General features: G+C 39.4%; 1 protein-coding gene across 4 annotated transcripts in view; it reads right to left on the reverse strand.

The window, feature by feature from the left end:
* Positions 1 to 2,595: 2,595 nt before the first annotated feature.
* LOC103697944 (epimerase family protein SDR39U1 homolog, chloroplastic) overlaps positions 2,596 to 22,961 on the reverse strand; it is a 119,799-nt gene continuing 99,433 nt past the window's right edge. For 2 of the 4 annotated variants that reach the window (XM_039118823.1, XM_039118822.1), the window contains exons 12-13: positions 4,323 to 4,462; positions 3,929 to 4,232 (exon numbers count right to left, since the gene is read on the reverse strand). In XM_039118823.1, coding sequence (XP_038974751.1) covers positions 4,125 to 4,232; positions 4,323 to 4,462 — 248 coding nt within the window. In that variant the 3' untranslated portion in view covers positions 3,929 to 4,124. Of the gene's footprint in view, positions 3,146 to 3,928; positions 4,233 to 4,322; positions 4,463 to 22,961 lie in introns of those variants that run through there. The other 2 variants (XR_005508250.1, XM_039118824.1) reach the window with 2 other exon arrangements.

Below are 22,961 nucleotides of genomic sequence, written 5' to 3' on the forward strand. Positions count from 1 at the left end.
TATTGCTGGAGTGCTTAATGGTGGAGCCAACATGGAGATCTCTAGGCACGAGAAAATGTCTCCATTGGTTACCAACCACTTATGCCTATTCTGGAGTCATGGTTGCCCGGAGGAGCTAAGAGGACTACGAAACTTCAAGGAACGGGTAGAGAAAGGTGGTATTGCAATGAGCCGAACCTTCATAAAATTTCTTGAAATATTTAACGAAAAAAAGATTTGGCCATGTTAATTGAGCAAAGCAAAAGCCAAGAAGAAGAGCTTCAGGAATTTCTATAGAAGGGTAAATTTTCAAGAAATGACTATAGAGCTAAATTTTAAGGATTCATAGGGTACGCCCACAGCTCCAAGTTCCAAAATTTAAGTCCTTATGGCATTGATAGTTACAGCAAAAAATCAAGAGCCCAGCAGATATAAACCAATCTTCAGCCAAAGCAATAGCCAGTCAGAGGTCAGCCTTGACTACTTTCACTGAATTATAGGAAATTACAAATTTATACTAAATATTCTATCATGGAGACAGGTTCACTTTGATGGCAAATTTGCCAAATATATGTGATATAGGTAGCATAAAACTGAGATCGAAATTGTTAGGAGACAGTTCAAGTAGAGTGTTTGTATTGAACACATCCCTAACTGGGAGAATGTTGAAAAACCCCGTAAATCTAAGAGACTAGGTAATGAAAGGTATTGGAAGTGGTTGACTGGAAATATACGGCCACCAAGACTAAAGGACGATTGGTTGTGGGAGATGTTGAAAGAGATAAAAGATTGAAGAGACTATTGGCTTCTCAAATAGTGGCCTTCTACTAGCAAACTCGGTCAAACCAAAGATTACAGAGAAGAGTCATGAGGGCCATAGGCGGTAGTACTTAAAACTATCCTAGAATAAGCTTCTGAATCAAGCAATACTACTCAACTCCGCACTTGTTGGTGCATAAGTGCTCAAGCCAACATGGAGATACCTAGGCACAAGAAAATGCCTCCATTGGTTAGCTCTTACTTCATCCTCTTCTGGAGTCATGTTCGCCCGAGGGAGAAGGAGCCAAGAGGGCTTCGAGACTTGAAGGAATGGGGTAGAGAAAAGAGGTATTGCAATGAGCTGAACTTTCATAAAATTTCTTCAAGTATTTGATAAAGGAAAGATTTGGCCTTGTCAATTGAGCAAAACAAAGGCCGAGAAGAGGAGCTTCGGTAATTTCTATCAAAGGACAAATCTTTGAGAAAAAATGTATAAGGCAAATTTGAAGGATCAATAGAGGATCCCCATACCTCCATGTTCCTAAATTTATGTCCTTTTAGCACTAATAGAGACTACCAAAAATCAAGGACCCAATAGATATAGACGAATCTTTGGTCAAAGAAACAACCAGTCGAAGGTGAGCCTTAACTACTTTGACTGAACAATAGCAAAAAAAGAAATTTACAGATCTATACCAAAAAGAAGGCTATGTATTCTATAATAGAGATAGGTTCGCTTTGATGGCAAAATTACCAAATATAGAAGGTATAGTTAGCATTTTTTCTAAAATTGAGGCCAAAATTGTTAGGAGGAATTTCAACTAGAGTGTTTGCATTGAACACATTCCTGATTGGGTGAATAATGAAAAAACCCTAAATCTAAGAGACTAGGGAATGAAAGGTGTTGAAAGTGGGCATCAGAAATAGATAGCCACCAAGACTAAAGGATTATTGGCTATGGGAGGTGTTGAAAGCGAGAAAAGATTGTAAAGACTATTGGCCTCCCAAATGACAGCCTTCTACTAGCAAACTCGGTTGAACCAAATATTCTAGAGAAGAGTCTTCAAGGGCCATAGGCAATAGTAGTTCGGACTATCCCAAACTGAACTTATAAAATTCGGCCTTGAAGACCTCTTAGGAAGACCGAGGAAGGAAAGAGGACAAAGTTTAAGGAATCCAAGATGGAAGATAGTTTCAAAAATGAGTAAACTAGAGTCTTCCATGAGTACATAAGAATTAACTTTCTTGAGTATGCTAGGATGCTCAAGGTCATCATGGTGCTATTCAGCATTGGCATAGAATCTGAGCTCCTAATCCATGGTCAATTAACAAGTAATGAAGACAACTTACAAAGAAGAGGGTAAGAGCTAGGTGAAGACTGTTGTAAGGAAGACAGAGATGATGATGGCACCCAATATAAAACAATGCCCTATATTGAGGCGTGATCTAAAGAGATTGTGTAATAATTATGAGACCTTCAAAAATCGAGTAGCACCCTTCGAATTACAACTAATGCTACATTAGTATGTAGCTATTACAAGAGGAGAATAGTTGCTACTACACAAATTCCAATACTATGGAAAAAAGAAATTTAAAAAGGATGAGAATCCCTACAAACATAATTATTTGAATGATCAAATGTTAGTGCTTTGATGTGAGCGCTCGGGTGGCTAGTATATTCCATCACCCTATCTGACTAATAGCCGATGGAAGGCCAAGGACATTTTTCACATCATATCCTTTGCTGAAATTGACACATCGGAGAAACATCCCTAATTGGCCATACGGTGGGGTAAAAACAAACATAAATGGTTTCAAGAGAATATCCCAAGAGCTAAGACCAAATAGACACCAAACTGAAGTTGACCAAGAGCATCTCACCAAAGGTTGAATATGCATGAGTGACCATAAGTGTATTGATATTAAGTAACCCGAATGGAGACATAGCAAAGATTTTGACTAATTGAATGACTACTACTCTGGCAGTAGCATACGATCAAGATATATAGTAGGAGGATAGCTGACGTCAATTACCTGAACCACCAAAAGTGAAGCCCAACATAGGAGGTAACCATCAAAGTGAGAAGTTATTATTTCTCAGTATAAATAAGTAAAATTGTATTACGTAAATAACCTGTATACACCTATCTACCCATTACCATTTTCATCAACCAATGAGTTTCTTGACGCACCAGGACAGGACAAGAAGGGCCCAAACAAGGTGGAAATTGGATACATTTAGGTCGAATTGAAAGCCAATCCATGCCTTTAAGCTGAGCTCCTAAACCCAAAACAATTTGACCTCCATCTTTATGTATGCATTGATTGATGGATGTATGCATGCATGCATGCATGCATCCAAAGCTAGCACAATTTAGGGTCGGACTCCGGTTGCATCTGTGTTGACCTGCCCAAGTTACACACCTTAGTTCCTGTTTCTCTAAGGATCATAATAGTAAGTGCAACAGCAGAAGCAGTAGCTAGGGATCAAGCAAATCAGTAATGAAACTAAGACTCCAAAAATTGATGTAATCAAGTAGTACACAAGAATAAACGAAATGTAAGCAGTTGCCTATCATGGTTCTCACGTCCTTATCGGTCGCCCGTTTCCAGCAGAGGATATTCTAGCAAGTTAGATGTGCTTCCGATGAGAAAGGCCCTTACTACACAGTCCAGAGGATACAAACAGCACCCAAAGGTGCCAGCAGATGTATGCCCCAATTTTTCTTATTTTTATTATTATTTATATCTATGTCTTATTTGAGCTGCACTTTATTAAAGATAGCAAGCCCATTACTAAAGTTTGTAGCGTTTCTCACATAGAGAGATTTCATGGCTATAAAAGAAGACTAAATAATTATTCATATCTCAGATATGGTCGCATCAATTTGCCATGCAATATGCGATGGTAGATGAAGATGGAGCTAAAACAAAAGAATAACAGTTCTGCAAATCGAGGCCTCCTCCAGTGATCACAACCCTTCTCTTAGCAGCTGAAGTTTCTAGGTTGAATTCTTGGATGATACATTTTCGAAAAGAAAAATGGACTTGGATAATCATGGTGTCTGTAGAATCCCTCCCCTTCTTTGTAGCAAAAAAGAGAAGAAGAAGGCATGACAGTTTTGAACAGTCCAAATGGCTTCAGGCTTTGGCAAAAATAGAAGAAAGGAAAGGGTATAATCCATGCAAATGAAGAGAAAAGCAGAGCAAAATCTGAAATACCATCATGTTATATTTCACAGAAGGGGCAAACATTAAGGAGGCACCTCTTGTTGATTGTCTCCAGGATGGAGATTGCGTAGTGGAAGATTTGCTCAAAGAAGTGAACCAGCAAAGCTTCAAAGTAAGAATAAATATAATGACATCCCAGTAAAGTAATGGCCTCATTACAGCCCCCCGACAATGGCCTCCAGTGCATCTTTGACATATGGATATTTATATGAGAAACCCAACTCCTTCGCCTTTGCAGGTAGCACTCTTTGCCCTTCCAAAACCTGCAAACGATGCAATTGAAAAATGCATATTTTGATTTGTGAAAGCCGTAACTGATAAAATAAAAATAAGTTAAATTGGACAATACATACAACAGAGGCACCTTCACCGAGGACTGCTTTGATAGCAAAATCTGGTACAGGCAGCCAAGAAGGCCGGCCTATAACTTGGCCCAGTTGATCACACATCTCTGACATCCGAACTGGGTTTGGAGCAGTTCCGTTGATTACACCTGACAAAACAGTAATGCTTACTTTTGAGGCTAAAGCAATTTTTCATATGCACCTATTTGCTATCACTTAGGTGATATCTTTTCCTAATTGACATATGTTAATAAGAATAATAGATATCAAGTTAATCCGTGTCTTTTGTGTTTGAATTGGAGAAGCACAATGCAAATCACAAGCCATTTTGTGACATAAGGATGATTGCTGATTGTGCTAGACATGACAAGCCATACTCATGGACTTCACCTTTAATATGTGCCAAGAAAGACATGTAAATTTCAAGGAGCAAGAGCATCAATTCCGTAGCTCAGCAAATTGCTTTGAAAAAAATGGATACAAATTGATAAAAAATATAAGATCAAATTCACCTCCCTAGAATTGTATAAGGTTTGAGTTGGGTCAAACTTTCTTGACATATTAAATGGTGTTTGACTTTACACAACTTGATGGGTAGGCAGAAGCCGCAGAACTATGTTGGATAACCTGACCCAACTTTGGCCTCCTCCTACTCCCCTCATTTGCCTTCCAATTCTGCAGCCGAGAAACTTGCTTTGAAAACCAAGATGAACAAATTTAAAAAAATTAAAGTATCAAAGTCATCTCCCTGGTCATGTACAATGTTTGCTTTTGGCCAAGATAACTTGATAATTATATATATAATTTGATTTCACAAGGGAATTGAAGAGTAGGTAGAATGATGACAGATTCCTAACCTAACCTTGGCCTCCTCTTCTCCTCCTTTGCTAGGCAAGAAGGGTTGGGATGAACAATTATGGTTGAGTAGGGCTTCCACGTTGGTAGTGGTAATACGAGTCTAGGAAGATAACGGAGTGGAACGGTGAGAGAAGCTTTTAAAAAATAAAAAGCTTTTAATGACGTGAAGGCATGGCGTGGTGGCCAAAGAGAGAAGAAGCTTTAGGTGGGGTGACTACAATGGCAAAGCTAGGATTTTGCATGAGGGGGGAGGAACAGCAAAATTATGAAGCCATAATACCAAAAAAAAAATTTATATACTTTTAATCATTTGCAACACAATTACAACACATGGTAATAAATTAAATTGTGCCTAAATCTTTTTAAAAATAAAAATATCTGGACCTAGATAAGCTTAAAACTGCAGCACCCTTTGATTGATTGGTGCCTTGATTTCTTAAAATGTAACTCCTAGCATATATTAAAAAAGTTAAAAGCAATATATCTTCTCTAAAAGTAATGAAAGATCTCTTCTTAAATAGGTAAAAGGTTGAAGAAGGTAAAGCAAGAGAAAAGAAGAGAAAAATAAAGAAAAAAGGAAAAGAAAATGCTAAAATTTCAAATAAATACAAAAAGAGAGACAGGATAGAGTGCATGCTCACTTGCCCTTGTTTGAAGGATGCAAACAAGGAAGCATGGAGATTGGGATATACTAACTGACTCCCTAATCTTCAACTTAAGCGGACACATGGATGGCCATGATTGAACCTTCAAAGCTATTAAAGTTATTTGAGTTGGCCAAGCAACTCTAGTGCCTATTTAGAAAGAACAATCCAAAATTGTGGAATAATAAGATTTATCACATACACCCTTTATGTCAAGTGATAAGTTATAACCCAGAATTTTGAGTAGGGGGCAAAGAATCTATCTTCTGTAACATGTGGGAAATCCGAAATCCAAGAGGGGGCACTTGCCCCACTTCGTCCCCAGCTTCACTAGTTGGTGATGATGAAAGTGGTAGGTGTTAGGAAGATGAGGGTGGGGTGAGGCGGAGCAGGTTAATGGAGGGTCGGTTGGAGTTTAATTGCCATAATCTGAAGCTGGTAGAGGAGTAGATGGGGATATGAGTTCAGGGAAGTAGATAGTTTAGACACATTTTTAATCAAGAAGCACTTACAAAATGGGTGCAGGTTTGAGATCTTGGGAAGATTCTATAGCTGGTGCTTTACCTAGGTACAAGATTTTGGCTACTATGGGTTGAAGCAATGAGGGTGAAGCAATGGTGGTGAGGTGAGGGCAATCTTCACAAGAAAAGACACAAACAGAGAGAGAGTGAGGTGAGGGTTGATAGGACAACTAATGAAAGAAGAGAATTGGAGAGGAAGTGGGAGGGAGAGTAAGAAAAAAGAACCTTTAGGATCCATTACTAGGGGACTATAAGGTGCTGGACAAACATGAGGGACGCTGTTTGGGCAGGCAAGGAGGCAAACTGATGGTTTGGAAGATGAGATATTCATGCATAGTAAATTATATGTATTATAATAATAAGTATCAAGGTTTGCCATCTTAGTGCTAGACTCCATACTAATGTCGCACTAGCATTATGTTAGTATGGTACAGTACGAAATTTTTTTGGCATACCGAGTATCGGTACGCCACCCGTATCAAGTACCGATACGTAGGTACGCTCTGTACTGCTCGGTTCGGAATGGTACAACGAACTATTATAAGTATAATAACTTTTATTATTATTTAAGAAAGGGCCATAATCGGAGTGGGTTGATGCAAGTACCAACATAGGCAATCAAATTAGGTAGTGTCAACCCAATATGGTAGATGGAAGGCTGTTGTGCTCCGTGCGCGAAGAAGAAGATCCGATCTGTGCTAGATGACCTAATATGAGGAGAGAGGGCGAGCTCGAACGTCATCGGAGCTGATCCAGCCAGAGATAAATAAGTCAGACAGAGCTCTAGGGAATAGCAGGAGATGGAGACCCATAAAGTCAAGTGTAAAGAATATGTCTGTATTTTTCGTGATGGTCATTCATACTTGGTACCCTAGGCCTTCTTTATAGATAAAGAGTCCTAGTCTCGCTAGAGTTGGGCTCTAGAATTCGGAGTTAAGTGGAGAACTATCTCTAGACTTTTCTTATGTGGATCCGCTAATGAATGAGTCCAACTGAAAATGGTCCCCTGCTATGCCATGTGTCATTTCATGATTGGCTAATCTAATTTAGGCCACATCAAGTGCCTCCCACTTCAAGGTCCAAGCCATCTTTTCCTAGCTTAAGCTAAGGAAGTAGATAAATCAGCAAAATTGGTCTAGATTTGATCTATGTTTCATTGTTGATGGGAATTTGGGCTGAATTTTGGAATTTTTGCTAGATTATCCAAGCGGGTTCTCTTGGACTTCTAAAGGACAACTGATCTGTGTGACCGCTCAGCCAGTAACAAAGTGACACGTGTCACCTCGTCTGGTCAAGAAGTCGATCGGGCATGGTTTCTTTGGATGATCTGAGCCGTTAGAGCTTCTATATAAGCGAGGCAATGACCAATGACCAGAGCCTTAGGCTTGTTTACAAAAGTCTCAGTTCCCATTCTAGTTAGCTTTAGCCTCCCAGTAGCTTAGCATTTCTCCTTGATCTGATCTTCCTTTCAGCTTGGCCCTTCCCTTAGGTATTTTCTAGACCCTTTCCTTTTTCATTCTGCTCTTAATTTGCAAGAATGTTTAGCTCTTCAGCCTGAGCTTATTCCTGTAGTTCCGGTTCCTCTTCTCCATCTAGGTCATCTTCAATGGACAAGTCTACTCAGCCTATCCTTCTTAGAGGTCAAGGTGCCGAGCAGTGCACGTTAGGTTAGGGGAACTTGAAGTATTTAGGAAGACCTATCTGTTCCCTCTGGTTTTTCCTTTAGGCTGCCTGAACGTGATGAAAGGGCTGACATTTACTTAGCAAGTCAGCTGTGCTTGTCTAATGAGTGCCTCCTAGCAAGGCTTAGGTTCTCCTTTCACCCCTTCATCTGTCAACTCTTAGATTAGTATAAGTTAGTTCCTGCCTAATTAGACCCAATTAATGGACTATTATAGGGTTTCTTGCATACACCTTTATGTATGGTGTACAAGCTATAATCGAGCTCGTTCAAGCTCTATTCATTTTTAAAGAGCACCCTTTGAAGCAAGGATGGTGGTATTTCTCAGCTTGGAAAGGGGTGCAATTGATCAAACAACACCATTCAGCTACACATAGCTGGAAGGGCTGCATTTTCTTCATGCTAGCTGAACAGCCATGGCAGTTCCGCATGATTTGGGGAACACCAAGGAGCTCTTTAAGTCGGTACCCCAACTTGAGCAAAATAGATTAGAAGATGCTTGAAGAGCTATGCCATACTGAAGTTCCACCTGATAGATGTATGCCCTAAAAGCCAATCTGGCTGACACATTGTTAATTCTAGGGACATAATTTTGTACTTGACTATTTATTATTGAATAAATAAAAGGCATCTTTTTATTCATATTGTTTATGTGTCTATGAATCGTCCAAGAATTAATAAGATGATGATGCGTATTCTTAAGAGTTAAGAATTTGAGCCATGCATCATTGATTAATTTCTGAATGCTCCTGATCAATGGATCATCACAAGGATGGTGATCGATCCGATCAGTGCACACATTGCTTTCCTTATGGATGGACAAGACTCGAGTCCACAGTGTGGCGACACTGAAGTAATAGTGCAGGTGCTTGTTAGAGAACAAGGGTACTGAGCGTGACCAAGACAAGAAGTCACTTGGATGTCTATCCACTCGTCAGTGACTTGCTTGATGTTGCAGTAGTATGACTGGTCCTTTGACCTGCGATGCTTCGGCTACTCACAGTGAGGTTATTGTAGTTTGACTGCATATATACATGGTCTCTAGCCATATGGGTCCATGCAGTGTAGATTGGCTGCAGTAGGTTCACTGTAGGAGTAGGATATGCATCTACAAGGAATCTATCGACCTTGATAGATAAGGAGAGATCCTATGTGATTTATAAGACTGAGTTCGTAAGACCTCGGCCGGGGCAGATTGCACAGTGGAGAAAGAGTTCTCCGCTCTCGAACTTAAGTCGAATAAATCTTGACATATGACAGACGAAGGGGTTTGACGAGTTATCCATGACCTCCGTCCTGTAGGGATCCATGATAGAAGGACTGTATCACATGATAACTGCACCTAGAGGTTCATCATTCTATTCTACTGGGTAGCCACTACATGCTGCTAGGTGTCACTGGTGGATGGTGAGACTCACAGGGATTATCTCGATGATCGATTAACCCTAATGAGTAGAGTTGGAATCGTTCCGATCCATTGAAAGGAGTTTTCAATGATATTGTGATAAGAGATCACAATATATCTCACTACCAGTCAGAGTAGAACCTATGGGGTCACACACACTAGAGGCATTTTGACCGATCCGATGGTTGAATCGTGATTAGGAATCACAAGTAATCAATTCGATTGATAATAAGTTGAAGAAGGAACAAAGGAAATTAATTAATTGGACTTGAAACAAGAGTCCTACTTGGAGTAGGATTCCTAGAGTCCTAATTGGATTAGGACTGAAAATCCTACTTGGAGTAGGATTCCTACAATCCTAATTAGATTAGGAGTTTTGAATTAAAATTGGATTCCTACTTGGAGTAGAATTCCTAGAGTCCTAATCGGATTAGGACTTCGGATTCAAATTAGAGTCCTAATTGGATTAGGACTAAAATTAAATAAGTCCTAATTGGATTAGGATCTCCTAAGCCCTAATTAATCATCAACCTAATGAATCAAGATGACTCCTAATTGGGTTAGGATTGAAGAGTTCAAATTAAGTCATGGTTCATTCAACTTCTAATTGGATTAGGACTTGTATAAAACCCAAATTGGTTAAACCTTGGACTAAGCCTAATTACATTAGGACTTAGCCACTAGAAGACCTCCTAATCCTCCTTAGAGGAGGACTAGGGTTAGCCAAGAGGGAGGGGCGCACGCCCCTCCTCTTTTCCCTTGTTGGTGCGGCAACACAAGAGGGGCCGGCGCCCCTCTTGGAAAACAATCAAGGGCTCCTAACTTGTAGGAGCCCTTCATGCTTAAAAGGGGATGTGGGCGGCACCCTAGGGCAGATGATTCAAGCCCTCTTCCTTCTCCACCCGTGAGCCCCCTCTCCTCCTCTTGTTTCAGCCGCAAGCAAAGGGAAAAGCCAAGAGGAGTCTTGGCGGCATCCTCTTCCTCCTTTCCTTCTTCCAACGCAGGCAAAGGAAAAAGGGCTGCAAGGCTTGGTGATCTTCTTCCATGGTTGCTCCTTCTTCCTCCTCCCAAGTACAATCAAGGGTTGATTAAAAGGAAGGACATCAGCCACCAAATTTTCTCTGCAAGGAAGCTAGCACCCCGGGGAGAAAAAGAAGCTTGGATCGGTTTTCTGCTTCGTGTGGATACCCGTAGAGGCCGGGCACTTGAACAGCTTCAAGCGAACCTTCATCCAAAACCACGATCATCAGTTTGCGGTGATCATCTACCCGCACAAGGTGAAGATCTGATCTTCTAATGTTATTTAAAAGTTTTTAATCCTTATCTATCTACGAACGGTTTTTAAACCACGTTCATGCGATGAACGGTTGATCCCGTGCATGTCTCTTCCGCTGCATCTGAAATTTTTTTAATTTTCTGCGGCATGGGCGGGTTCCCAACACCACCTGTCCAAGAATTTATGGCTGAGCAAACTCTAGTAAATGCCAATTTAAGCAGAGCATGGCTTGAGGGCAAATTCTAGCCATTCTTGTAATTGTTTAGTCTCGGTTTCCTACTGAGCTATTTTACTTAATTAGATTTTCTTTCTGCAAACATGGTTATCAACATGGCACTATTCAAACAAGCTAGTAAGCGTAAGAGGCCTAGCGAGAATAGCAAGAGTGCTCCTCTTGTGAAGAAGTTAGTAGTTCCGGTCCCCTTCAAGGTCCGCACTGAGGGGACACCTTGGGCAAAGGAGCAGCCCAAGGTGCAAATAGTGTTTTCTCCCCCTCATGCCCACACTCCGGAAGTTGAACTTTTCCATCCTGAGTGGTCTATAAGAACCATGGACTCAGCTTTCCATAGCAACCAAGTCGGCCAAGAATTAGCTCGAGGGATTCTTCTCCCAGTATACCAAGCCAAGTTGTTGGGATGCACTTCCAGCATGTTGCTCAGCCAACCTTCAAGGAGGCCATCAAGGTAAGCTTTCTATCCTATAATACTTTAAAAGAATTTTATTTGTTGCATACCGTTGACTCACTACTCCATCTTTCAGAACGTCCACCTTTGGATGGCCACTCATGACCACATCTTTATGCTATCCAAGGACTTGGAGAACATGGAGCTCTAGAGGGACCAGCTGAAGCAACAGGTCAGCGGGCTTGAGGCCGAGCTGAAGGAGCATGATCATTCAGACAGGCGCCGGGTAAAACTGGGAGCAGCCAAGCAAGAAGCCGCAAAGGCAAACGAGGAGGCAGCTCAAGCTGTGGAGGATTCCAAAGCCTCTAAACAGCATGAGGTAGACTTGGTCGCCCATAGCTTTGAGGCCTACGAGGGCTTCAAATTCTGAAAATGACAAGTGGAGAAGCTCATCCTTGAGGCTGATTTGAGCGGTCTCAATCCTTATGGAGTAGAAGATGGCATTGGGCAAGACCTCTAGCCATCCTCGAGCTGCTTTCCGGCGAAGATAAGGCACTGCTAGTCTGGCTGAATGCCCTCCTTGAAGGGTTTTAGCATGTTATAATGCGCAGCGGAAGCTAGGAATTTTAAAAATTTCTTAATAAAGTCCCTATGCATGAAACCCTTTTAAGCCTAGATCACCTTAATGATTACAATCAAATGATATAAAATAAATGCAGAATTAGTAGAATACCTCAAACGCTAATCCAAAGTGTACAATCTCCACGAGGCGTCCAAGTGTCCGCCCTCCAATGGTGATCCACACGAAAACTTGATCAAGACTTTAGCTCCAAAGACTTTTGATCCTTAATGCAGAATTCTTCTAAAGAACTCTAATGGCTTGCTTTCCTTCCTTTCTATTTTCCTTTAGCCTTCTAAAATCACTTCTAATCCTTTTGTCCTAAAGAAGACCACCTTGTCTTGGCTTAGGACACACTAGAAGCAATGCTAGAAAGAAAGAAACTAATGTAAGAAAGAAAGAAGAGAGGAGTGGGGTGGAATTGGAATGATGAAACCCATGGAGTGCTAACCTATTTATAATAGGTGTAGGGATGCATCTCCAAGGGATGCATCCCATCCACACATCCTCTCATGAAAGGGCATCATCTAAAAGGTCATATCAAATAAGAGGAGGTGCAGATCAAGTGAGGAGGTGTATCAAATGATATGTCCTTTCATGTGGTGCCATATTTTGACCAAGTCAACATCACATGCTAATCACATGTCCATCACGCCTCACCTCTTGATCTTTCATGATGATGATCCAAGGGCTCCAATGCAAGGCGCCATTTACTTGACCCATCATGTCTTCATCCAATGGTGGGATTAAGATCCAATGGTCAATTATGATAGCCATCCTCTAACCCAATCCAATTGGGTTAAACCAACTCTCCATTATGTCTTCATCCAACGGTAGATCAAGATCTAACGGTCTAGATTGAATGATTTATTAAATCTAATCCAATTAGACTCAAACCAAGCCAATTAGGTGCCAACTCTTGGCTAACCCATATTAGAAGATGATCTAATCAAATTAGATCAATTAAGAATCAGATTCTAATCCAATTCGAATCAAGAGCTAAGGGTTTGCAACACCTGCTAGAATGTCTATCTTGCAAACATGATCTAATCCAATTAGACCCTTAATAAATTTTCTTGTGTGTGACCCATTGGGTTCCATACTTAGCCAGCAATAGGTGTGAGTGCAAGTTGACCTAACTTGATTAGAACTCTTCTAATCGATTTAAGTCCAAACTGTGCGAACCCAAACTTAACAATTAGAATCCTTTCTAATTGGTGATCGAATTAAACTCTTTAATTCGATCAAACCTATAAGACAAGATTGACGTCTAGCAACGTGTCATGTCTACCCGAAAAATATAGAATTTGGTAGAAATACCAAAAATACCCTTCAGTGGCAAGTTACCGTGCAATTCAATCCTTTAATCAAACTGCATCCCAAATATGTATATGAGTATGAATATATGTCAAACTCAATTTCATATTCATATTTTTCTCAATCTTTTAATGATAATTCAAATAATGAAACATAAGAAACTCTTTCTAATTTTCATTCTGCTTTGATCAAAGGCTTCCTGAATTATCATATGATTAGAATAAATAGGATGCTATCTTCTCTTACTAGAAGTGATTAATTCCTTGTTGACCTACTCATAATCTTCGTACACAATTCACCATATCCAGAAGACCTCGTACATAACTTATTGTCATGAATGAGTGTAAACCAAAATATGGGTTCATGTGCACAAGATACCATGGTGATCTCAGGTCATAGAATCAGTTGCACAACTCCCACTAAGAGAATCATCTTTTGACATGTAAGTAAGACTTCATAAGATTTCTCTTTGTAGGTCAATTCAGTGAACTCATTCCTCTAATGAGCACCCACATCTTTGTATTAGTGTCTCCACACAAATGATTGTGAGATCAATCATCCTCTGCATCGAGCATACATAAGACATGCCAGTCTTTCCGGTAATCATTGATCCCCGACTCAATGTACCAATGACTGGGAATATTTAAGATTAGGATTTTAGGATTTTAAGTCTCACTAGTATGATCTCATCATAGTCTTAAAACCATTGCCCTAATCTAAGGAGTTTATCATAAATATAATCAACAGCATATGATAAAACATAACGCCTTTATTCATATTTAAATGTCATGTACATGATTTGGACAAATCAAAAGAAAAAACCTTTCGCAATACATATTGCGATTGGCTTGTAGGGCATCTACTCTTTCAATCTCCCACTTACACTAAAGCCAATCGCTCTTATATTTTATCCCCATACAATCGAGGTGGCGATCGAACTGCTGTTGTGGTAGAGCTTTAGTGAACGGGTCTGCTAAGTTGTTCTTTGTGTCTACTCGTTCAATGACTATGTCTTGTCTCTCGACGATCTCTCGAACGAGGTGGAAGCGTCTTAGAATGTGCTTGAATTTGTGATGAGATCTTGGTTCCTTTGCTTGAGCAACAGCTCCAGTGTTGTCACAATAAACTGAAACTGGTCTAGCAATCTCAGAAACTACTCCCAACTCAGCGATGAACTTCTTCATCCAGACAGCTTCCTTAGCGGCTTCACTTACAGCGATGTATTCTGCCTCAGTAGTTGAGTCAGCTACAGTTTGCTGCTTGGAACTCTTCCAGCTCACTGCACCACCATTTAGGGTAAAGACATACCCTGAAGTGGACTTGCTATCATCTGGATCTGATTGAAAACTAGAATCAGAAAATCCTTCTAGTTTCAACTCAGATCCTCCATAAACTAGAAAAATATCTTTAGTCCTTCTTAAGTACTTAAGAATATTTTTCACAGCTATCCAATGATTTTCTCCTGGATCAGCCTGGAATCTGCTTGTTATGCCTAAGGCATAAGCAACATCAGGCCTAGTACATAGCATAGCATACATAATTGATCCTACTGCCGAAGCATAGGAAATAGAATTCATTCTATTCCTCTCTTCAGATGTCTTAGGAGACATCTTCTTAGAGAGACGTATGCCATGACTCATAGGTAAGTAACCTCTTTTACTTCCTTCCATGCTGAATCTTTTTAGCACACGATCTATGTACTTAGACTGGGACAAGCCTAGCATCCTTTTAGATCTATCCCTATAGATCTTTATACCAAGTATATAGGATGCTTCTCCCAAGTCTTTCATGGAAAAGCTTTTTGATAGCCAAGTCTTGACCGATTGTAACATTGGAATATCATTTCCAATGATTAGTATGTCATCTACATACAATATTAAGAAGACAACGGCACTCCCACTAGTCTTCTTGTACACATATGGTTCATCCACATTTTTGATAAAATCAAACTCTTTGACTGTTGTATCAAAACGGATGTTCCAACTCCTCGATGCTTGCTTTAATCCATAAATGGATCTCTTAAGCTTGCATACTTGATTTGCTCTCCCACTTAAGACAAATCCTTCTGGCTGTGTCATGTAAACCTCTTTCTCAAGATAACCATTAAGGAAGGCGGTTTTGACATCCATCTGCCAAATTTCATAATCATAGTATGCAGCTATTGCAAGCAAAATCCGAATAGATTTAAGCATGGCAACTGGTGAAAAAATTTCATCATAGTCAATTCCTTACTTTTGCCTGAAACCTTTTGCCACCAATCTAGCCTTGTAGGTTTCTACTTGGCCATCTGCTCCAATCTTCTTATAGACCCATTTGCAACCTATAGGGTTTACACCTTCTGGTGCATCAACCAAAGTCCATACTTGGTTGGTATACATAGAGTCTATTTCGGATTTCATAGCTTCTAACCATTTGTTAGAGTTATTACTCATGATAGCTTCCGAATAGGTCAGAGGATCATCATTTTCGATGATATGGGCTTCATCATTCTCAATGATAAACCCATACCTCTTAGGTGCATTTCGCACTCTATCTGACCTTTGGAGAGATGTGTGTTGTGGTTGTACTTCATCAATGGGGACATCTGGTTGAAGAATTTCTTGTGTTTCTATTTGTAGGTCTTGAACTTCATTAAGTTCAATTCTTCTTTCACTGCCCTTTTCTAAGATAATGACATGCCTACTAACAAATACCTTTTGTTCAGTAGGGTGATAGAAGAGATATCCAATACTTTCTTTGGAATAACCTATAAATGTACATTTATCTGATCTAGCACTTAGCTTATGTCCAAAATTTTTTTTGACATATGCTTGGCAGCCCCATATTTTAAAATATTTAAGATTGGGCTTTCTACCTCTCCATATCTCATATGGAGTACTAGATACAGATTTTGAAGGTATCCTGTTTAGCACATATGTAGCAGTTTCTAAGGCATAACCCCAGAAGGAAATAGGAAGATCTGTAAAGCACATCATGGACCTTACCATATCTAATAGAGTACGATTCCTCCGTTCAGCTACACCATTTAGTTGTGGCGTATACGGAGGTGTCCATTCAGAGAGAATGCCCTTTTCTTTAAGATGATTTAAAAATTCACTAGAAAGGTATTCACCTCCTCGATCAGATCGAAGGATTTTAATACACTTTCCGGTTTGTTTTTCAACCATACTTTGATACTCTTTAAACTTATCAAAGGCTTCGTATTTATGTTTCATAAGATACACAAATCCGAACCTTGATAAATCATCAGTGAATGTGATGAAGTAAGAGTATCCACCTCTAGCTGGAGTTGTCATAGGACCACATACATCTGTATGTATAAGTCCTAATAGCTCACTTGCCCTTTCTCCATGTCCAGTGAATGGAGACTTGGTCATTTTTCCCATAAGACAAGATTCACAAGTTCCTAATGATTCATAATCATAAGGATCAAAGAACTCTTCTTTGTATAACTTGTTGATTCTTGATTCACTTATGTGACCAAGTCGGCAATGCCAAAGGAGGGTATTATTCACTTCCTCTCTCTTTCTTTTATTGCTTTTATTAATATGAAAGACATTGTCATTAAGTAATAAAACTAGAAGACCATTTTCCATAATGCCATTGCAAAGATGCTTATTAGAAAAATAAATAGAGCAACCATTGCCCTTTCCATTAATTTCAAAACCTTTCTTTAACAACAAAGGAATGGAAATTACATTTCTAATAATTTTGGGCATATAATAACAATCTTCTAATTGTAGGAGCTTTCCCGAAGGCAATTCCAAGTTGTAGGTTCCAACAGCTTCAGCCTGGATGGACTCTCCTCCAGCGCCATACAGCTCGAAGTCACCTTTCTTCAAAATTTTAATTTTCTGTAGTCCATGCAAAGATTTGCAAATGTGAAAACCACAGCCGGTATCCAATACCCATGAATTTGAATTTGAAGAACTTAATGACAAGTTGGCATGTAACATAAACATACCTTTTGATGCAACTCTTGCATCGGTCTTCATACTTGCAAGAAACTCTTGCAATTCCTTTTCCAGTGGCCAGCTTTGCCGCAATGAAAACAGGTACTTGATCCGGAGTTTTTCTTTCCTTTTTTCTTTTTGATGCTACTCTTGGGGTTCAATCGTTTCTTAGAACCCTTATTTCCCGATTTCCTCATAGAGGTCCTATTTATAAGAAAGAGTGGACCTTTATCCTTCTTAATATGCCCTTCAGCTGTTTTGAGCATATTTAACAGCTCGGGCAGGGAGGTGTTCAGCTTGTTCATGTGAAAGTTCACAACAAACTGAGAGAATGAATCAGGCAGTGATTGCAGGATCAAATCCTGACTGAGCTCACTATCCATAGCAAAACCTAATTGACTTAATCTGGTGATCAAGTCTATAACCATAAGAACATGGTTTTGCACTGGAGTTCCTTCATTCATTCTAGCACGGAACAACTGCTTAGATATCTCATACCTAGCAGTCCTGCTTTGTTCTCCATACAACTCTTTTAAATTGAGAAGTATGGATTGAGTGTCCATGCCTTCATGTTGCCTCTGTAATTCATTGTTCATAGAGGCAAGTATGATACATTTGACAGTCACACTGTCATTTTTCCACATCTTATGTGTGGCAACCTCCTCTTCTGTAGCATCATCCCCTAGATCTCCAAGATCAGGGGTTTCAAGTATATAAGAAATTTTCTCCTGAGTGAGTACTATCTTTAAATTCCTCAACCAGTCCACATAGTTTGGTCCGGTCAACTTGTTGGCATCTAAGATGCCTCTTAGTGAAAGTGAAGAAGCCATTTAATAATTCTACATATGCAAGAACAAAACTAATATAAGCAGACCAATCATGATGACATGTTTGCAACTAGATAAGGACTTTAATCTAATGTCTCCTACTATTTTATCGAATATCATAGCCCTCTCCTATGATAAACGTGAAAATATAATTTTTCTTAGTAGGGTTGAGATCCTAATTCATCATAAAAAGCCTTGTGTTTACACAACAAACTCTTATGAGTTCAAAGGTAGGAAACTCTTTCCAATTGCATCTCATGCAATTCTCAACTTTATCTTGTCCTCTTAAAATACTTATTGCCTTGGCCCTTGTGTTAGCACAACAAACAATAATATTTTAGTTAAGTCAAACCCTTCATTTCCATATAGTCATATTCGAATAATATTGTCCATGTGGTTGCACAACAAGGCAATATATTAAAATATGCCATAAGCATCTTAATGCACCAAGACAGTATAACATCAGTCCCCATTGCAAGTCTTGTGTTAGCACAACAAACTAGCATGGATCTTGACATAATAATATCGAGGCATGAAGGAAGGCTATCAATAGTGTTATATCAATATTAAGCTTATCCATAATAGGCAATCAAACAATTGGCCAGGTAAGCAGGTGGGAGGCTCCCCTTACTCAGAGAGTAAGGTCCTAATTAAGTAACCACCTTTAGTGCTTTCCTTAGACACCAATTAGATTAATTGTTCTAGAATGGGTTAGCTCAAAGTTTTTCAACACTATGACTTAATATAATTTTTATTGAGGGCTTACTAGTCTCTAGCACATTCTTTAATTGTAACATACATTTAACATGTCTAAAATAAACTATTATGCATCATGGCTATCTCATAGCATGTATAAATCATAAGCAATTAATTAACATGCTTCAACATATTTTCATATGGAAAATTTTATATCATGATATTTTATTACATAACATATCATATATTAATCATACATTTCAGCATTTCTCTAAGCATATGACATTACTATCTCATAGTAAATTAATAATCATACATCATACATAATTATTTGATTGAACCAATTAAGGATGGCTCTGACACCACTGAAGGGTTTTAGCATGTTATAATGCGCAGCGGAAGCTAGGGATTTTAAAAATTTCTTAATAAAGTCCCTATGCATGAAACCCTTTTAAGCCTAGATCACCTTAATGATTACAATCAAATGATATAAAATAAATGCAGAATTAGTAGAATACCTCAAACGCTAATCCAAAGTGTACAATCTCCACGAGGCGTCCAAGTGTCCGCCCTCCAATGGTGATCCACACGAAAACTTGATCAAGACTTTAGCTCCAAAGACTTTTGATCCTTAATGCAGAATTCTTCTAAAGAACTCTAATGGCTTGCTTTCCTTCCTTTCTATTTTCCTTTAGCCTTCTAAAATCACTTCTAATCCTTTTGTCCTAAAGAAGACCACCTTGTCTTGGCTTAGGACACACTAGAAGCAATGCTAGAAGGAAAGAAACTAATGTAAGAAAGAAAGAAGAGAGGAGTGGGGTGGAATTGGAATGATGAAACCCATGGAGTGCTAACCTATTTATAATAGGTGTAGGGATGCATCTCCAAGGGATGCATCCCATCCACACATCCTCTCATGAAAGGGCATCATCTAAAAGGTCATATCAAATAAGAGGAGGTGCAGATCAAGTGAGGAGGTGTATCAAATGATATGTCCTTTCATGTGGTGCCATATTTTGACCAAGTCAACATCACATGCTAATCACATGTCCATCACGCCTCACCTCTTGATCTTTCATGATGATGATCCAAGGGCTCCAATGCAAGGCGCCATTTACTTGACCCATCATGTCTTCATCCAATGGTGGGATTAAGATCCAATGGTCAATTATGATAGCCATCCTCTAACCCAATCCAATTGGGTTAAACCAACTCTCCATTATGTCTTCATCCAACGGTAGATCAAGATCTAACGGTCTAGATTGAATGATTTATTAAATCTAATCCAATTAGACTCAAACCAAGCCAATTAGGTGCCAACTCTTGGCTAACCCATATTAGAAGATGATCTAATCAAATTAGATCAATTAAGAATCAGATTCGAATCCAATTCGAATCAAGAGCTAAGGGTTTGCAACACCTGCTAGAATGTCTATCTTGCAAACATGATCTAATCCAATTAGACCCTTAATAAGTTTTCTTGTGTGTGACCCATTGGGTTCCATACTTAGCCAGCAATAGGTGTGAGTGCAAATTGACCTAACTTGATTAGAACTCTTCTAATCGATTTAAGTCCAAACTGTGCGAACCCAAACTTAACAATTAGAATCCTTTCTAATTGGTGATCGAATTAAACTCTTTAATTCGATCAAACCTATAAGACAAGATTGACGTCTAGCAACGTGTCATGTCTACCCGAAAAATATAGAATTTGGTGGAAATACCAAAAATACCCTTCAGTGGCAAGTTACCGTGCAATTCAATCCTTTAATCAAACTGCATCCCAAATATGTATATGAGTATGAATATATGTCAAACTCAATTTCATATTCATATTTTTCTCAATCTTTTAATGATAATTCAAATAATGAAACATTAGAAACTCTTTCTAATTTTCATTCTGCTTTGATCAAAGGCTTCCTGAATTATCATATGATTAGAATAAATAGGATGCTATCTTCTCTTACTAGAAGTGATTAATTCTTTGTTGACCTACTCATAATCTTCGTACACAATTCACCATATCCAGAAGACCTCGTACATAACTTATTGTCATGAATGAGTGTAAACCAAAATATGGGTTCATGTGCACAAGATACCATGGTGATCTCAGGTCATAGAATCAGTTGCACAACTCCCACTAAGAGAATCATCTTTTGACATGTAAGTAAGACTTCATAAGATTTCTCTTTGTAGGTCAATTCAGTGAACTCATTCCTCTAATGAGCACCCACATCTTTGTATTAGTGTCTCCACACAAATGATTGGGAGATCAATCATCCTCTGCATCGAGCATACATAAGACATGCCAGTCTTTCCGGTAATCATTGATCCCCGACTCAATGTACCAATGACTGGGAATATTTAAGATTAGGATTTTAGGATTTTAAGTCTCACTAGTATGATCTCATCATAGTCTTAAAACCATTGCCCTAATCTAAGGAGTTTATCATAAATATAATCAACAGCATATGATAAAACATAACGCCTTTATTCATATTTAAATGTCATGTACATGATTTGGACAAATCAAAAGAAAAAACCTTTCGCAATACATATTGCGATTGGCTTGTAGGGCATCTACTCTTTCACTCCTTATACTGGATCTTAGCCTTCTCTTTCAAGTTCTACTGTAATTGGTCTCGTGGCCATCTTGTTTTGCTGCTTTTGCTTTTGTACTTTTCTCTTGCTATTGATGTAATTGACCATTAGGACGACTAGTAAATAAAATTTTATTTAATAAAACAAACTTTTTAGCTCAACACTTCCAACAATTTTGGAGTGCCAGTGCTAGAATGTTTGTTGAAGTGTTTGAGGTTGTATTGTTGAGTTCTGTGGACAGCTTGTAGAGGTTGTGGTCCTCTTGAGGTCAGCTTAGAGATATTATGGCTTAAGGTCAGCCTCTAGACCCTGTCCCCCATCCCAGCCTTAGGAGGTCAAGTCACTGGAGTTTGGCATGTTGGGTCTTCTCCTTGAGGTAGGCGTTAGGGAGTGTAGTCATGCGAGGTCAATCTCCCATAGCCTTTGCCTTCGTGTTGAGTTCGGTAAGTTGTTGATATATGTCCATGCCTAGGTTGAGCCAGGACTTCATTCAATTGGCTTTGCTCGCGACCGATCAGGTTGGGCTGCCAGCCTGCCACTTTTGTTCGACCTAACCAAAGCTAGAATTTCTTTCCTTGGCAAGTTTTCCGCTCAGTTGCCCAGGCCAGGCAGGGCCACTTATGAATCGAGCCTAGCAGGAGCTAGATTTTTTTTATCTCAGCTAGTGGTATATCACCACTTATGTTCCAAGCCTAACCTGAGCTAGGATTTTTACCTTGGCTAGCATTAGGTCACCACTTAAGATCCAAGGGTGGTGGTCCTTCCATGGTTCCAACCATAGGTCAAGGGTTCCATAGTTCCCAAACCCTGAAGGAAGACTTTTATAGTCTGACCTTGAAAACTTGAATCCCTGAGGATACTTGCGGCATTTGAAAAAAAGCTGAACTGAAATGTAACTTTATAAATAGTCAATAGCAAAAGTACAAAATTTTCAATACTAGTCTTACTAGTAGTAAGCTATGAGGTTCTCAGAATTTCATGTACGAGGCATAGGATCCCGATTCAGCCTCTCTAGTCGAAATGTTCTTGGGCGGATCACCCAATTCATGCGATATAGACCTTCCATCATTCAATATGCGTAGGAACGTTATGGCACGGTCCGTATCATACCATAACCCCGGTCTACCGACACAAGTGTCGGTTTACGTACGGACTTTAGGTATGAGCTTGGAAGTAAGGCCTCAACTTTTGTGCTGAGATCACCACTGCGAACGCCATCTTCTCGAGGTTCTGGCACCTCGTTTCTGCATCCTAAAGCACTCTACCAACATAATGGATGGAACTTTGTTTCTTCTTTTCGTCTTAGATGAGGACCAAGCTCAACGCCATGGAAGAGATGGCTAAATAAAGGTAGAGTCCTTCCCCAGCTTTCGGCTTCGTGAGCAGTGGTGGCAAGCTGACTTATTCCTTGAGCTGCTCAAAAGCCTTATGGCATTCATTAGTCCACAAGTTTTTGATATTTTTGGAAGCTTTGAAGAAGGACAGACACTTCTCCGCTGACTTGGACATAAAGTGGCTGAGTGTCGCAATCCAACCTGTGAAGTGCTACACTTCTTTGATAGTTCAAAGCAGCGACATCACCAAGATAGCTCGTATTTTATTGGGATTTGCTTCTATACCCCTCCTA

This window comes from Phoenix dactylifera, unplaced genomic scaffold (genome assembly GCF_009389715.1).
Source record: "Phoenix dactylifera cultivar Barhee BC4 unplaced genomic scaffold, palm_55x_up_171113_PBpolish2nd_filt_p 000424F, whole genome shotgun sequence".
NCBI classification, from domain to species: domain Eukaryota; kingdom Viridiplantae; phylum Streptophyta; class Magnoliopsida; order Arecales; family Arecaceae; genus Phoenix; species Phoenix dactylifera.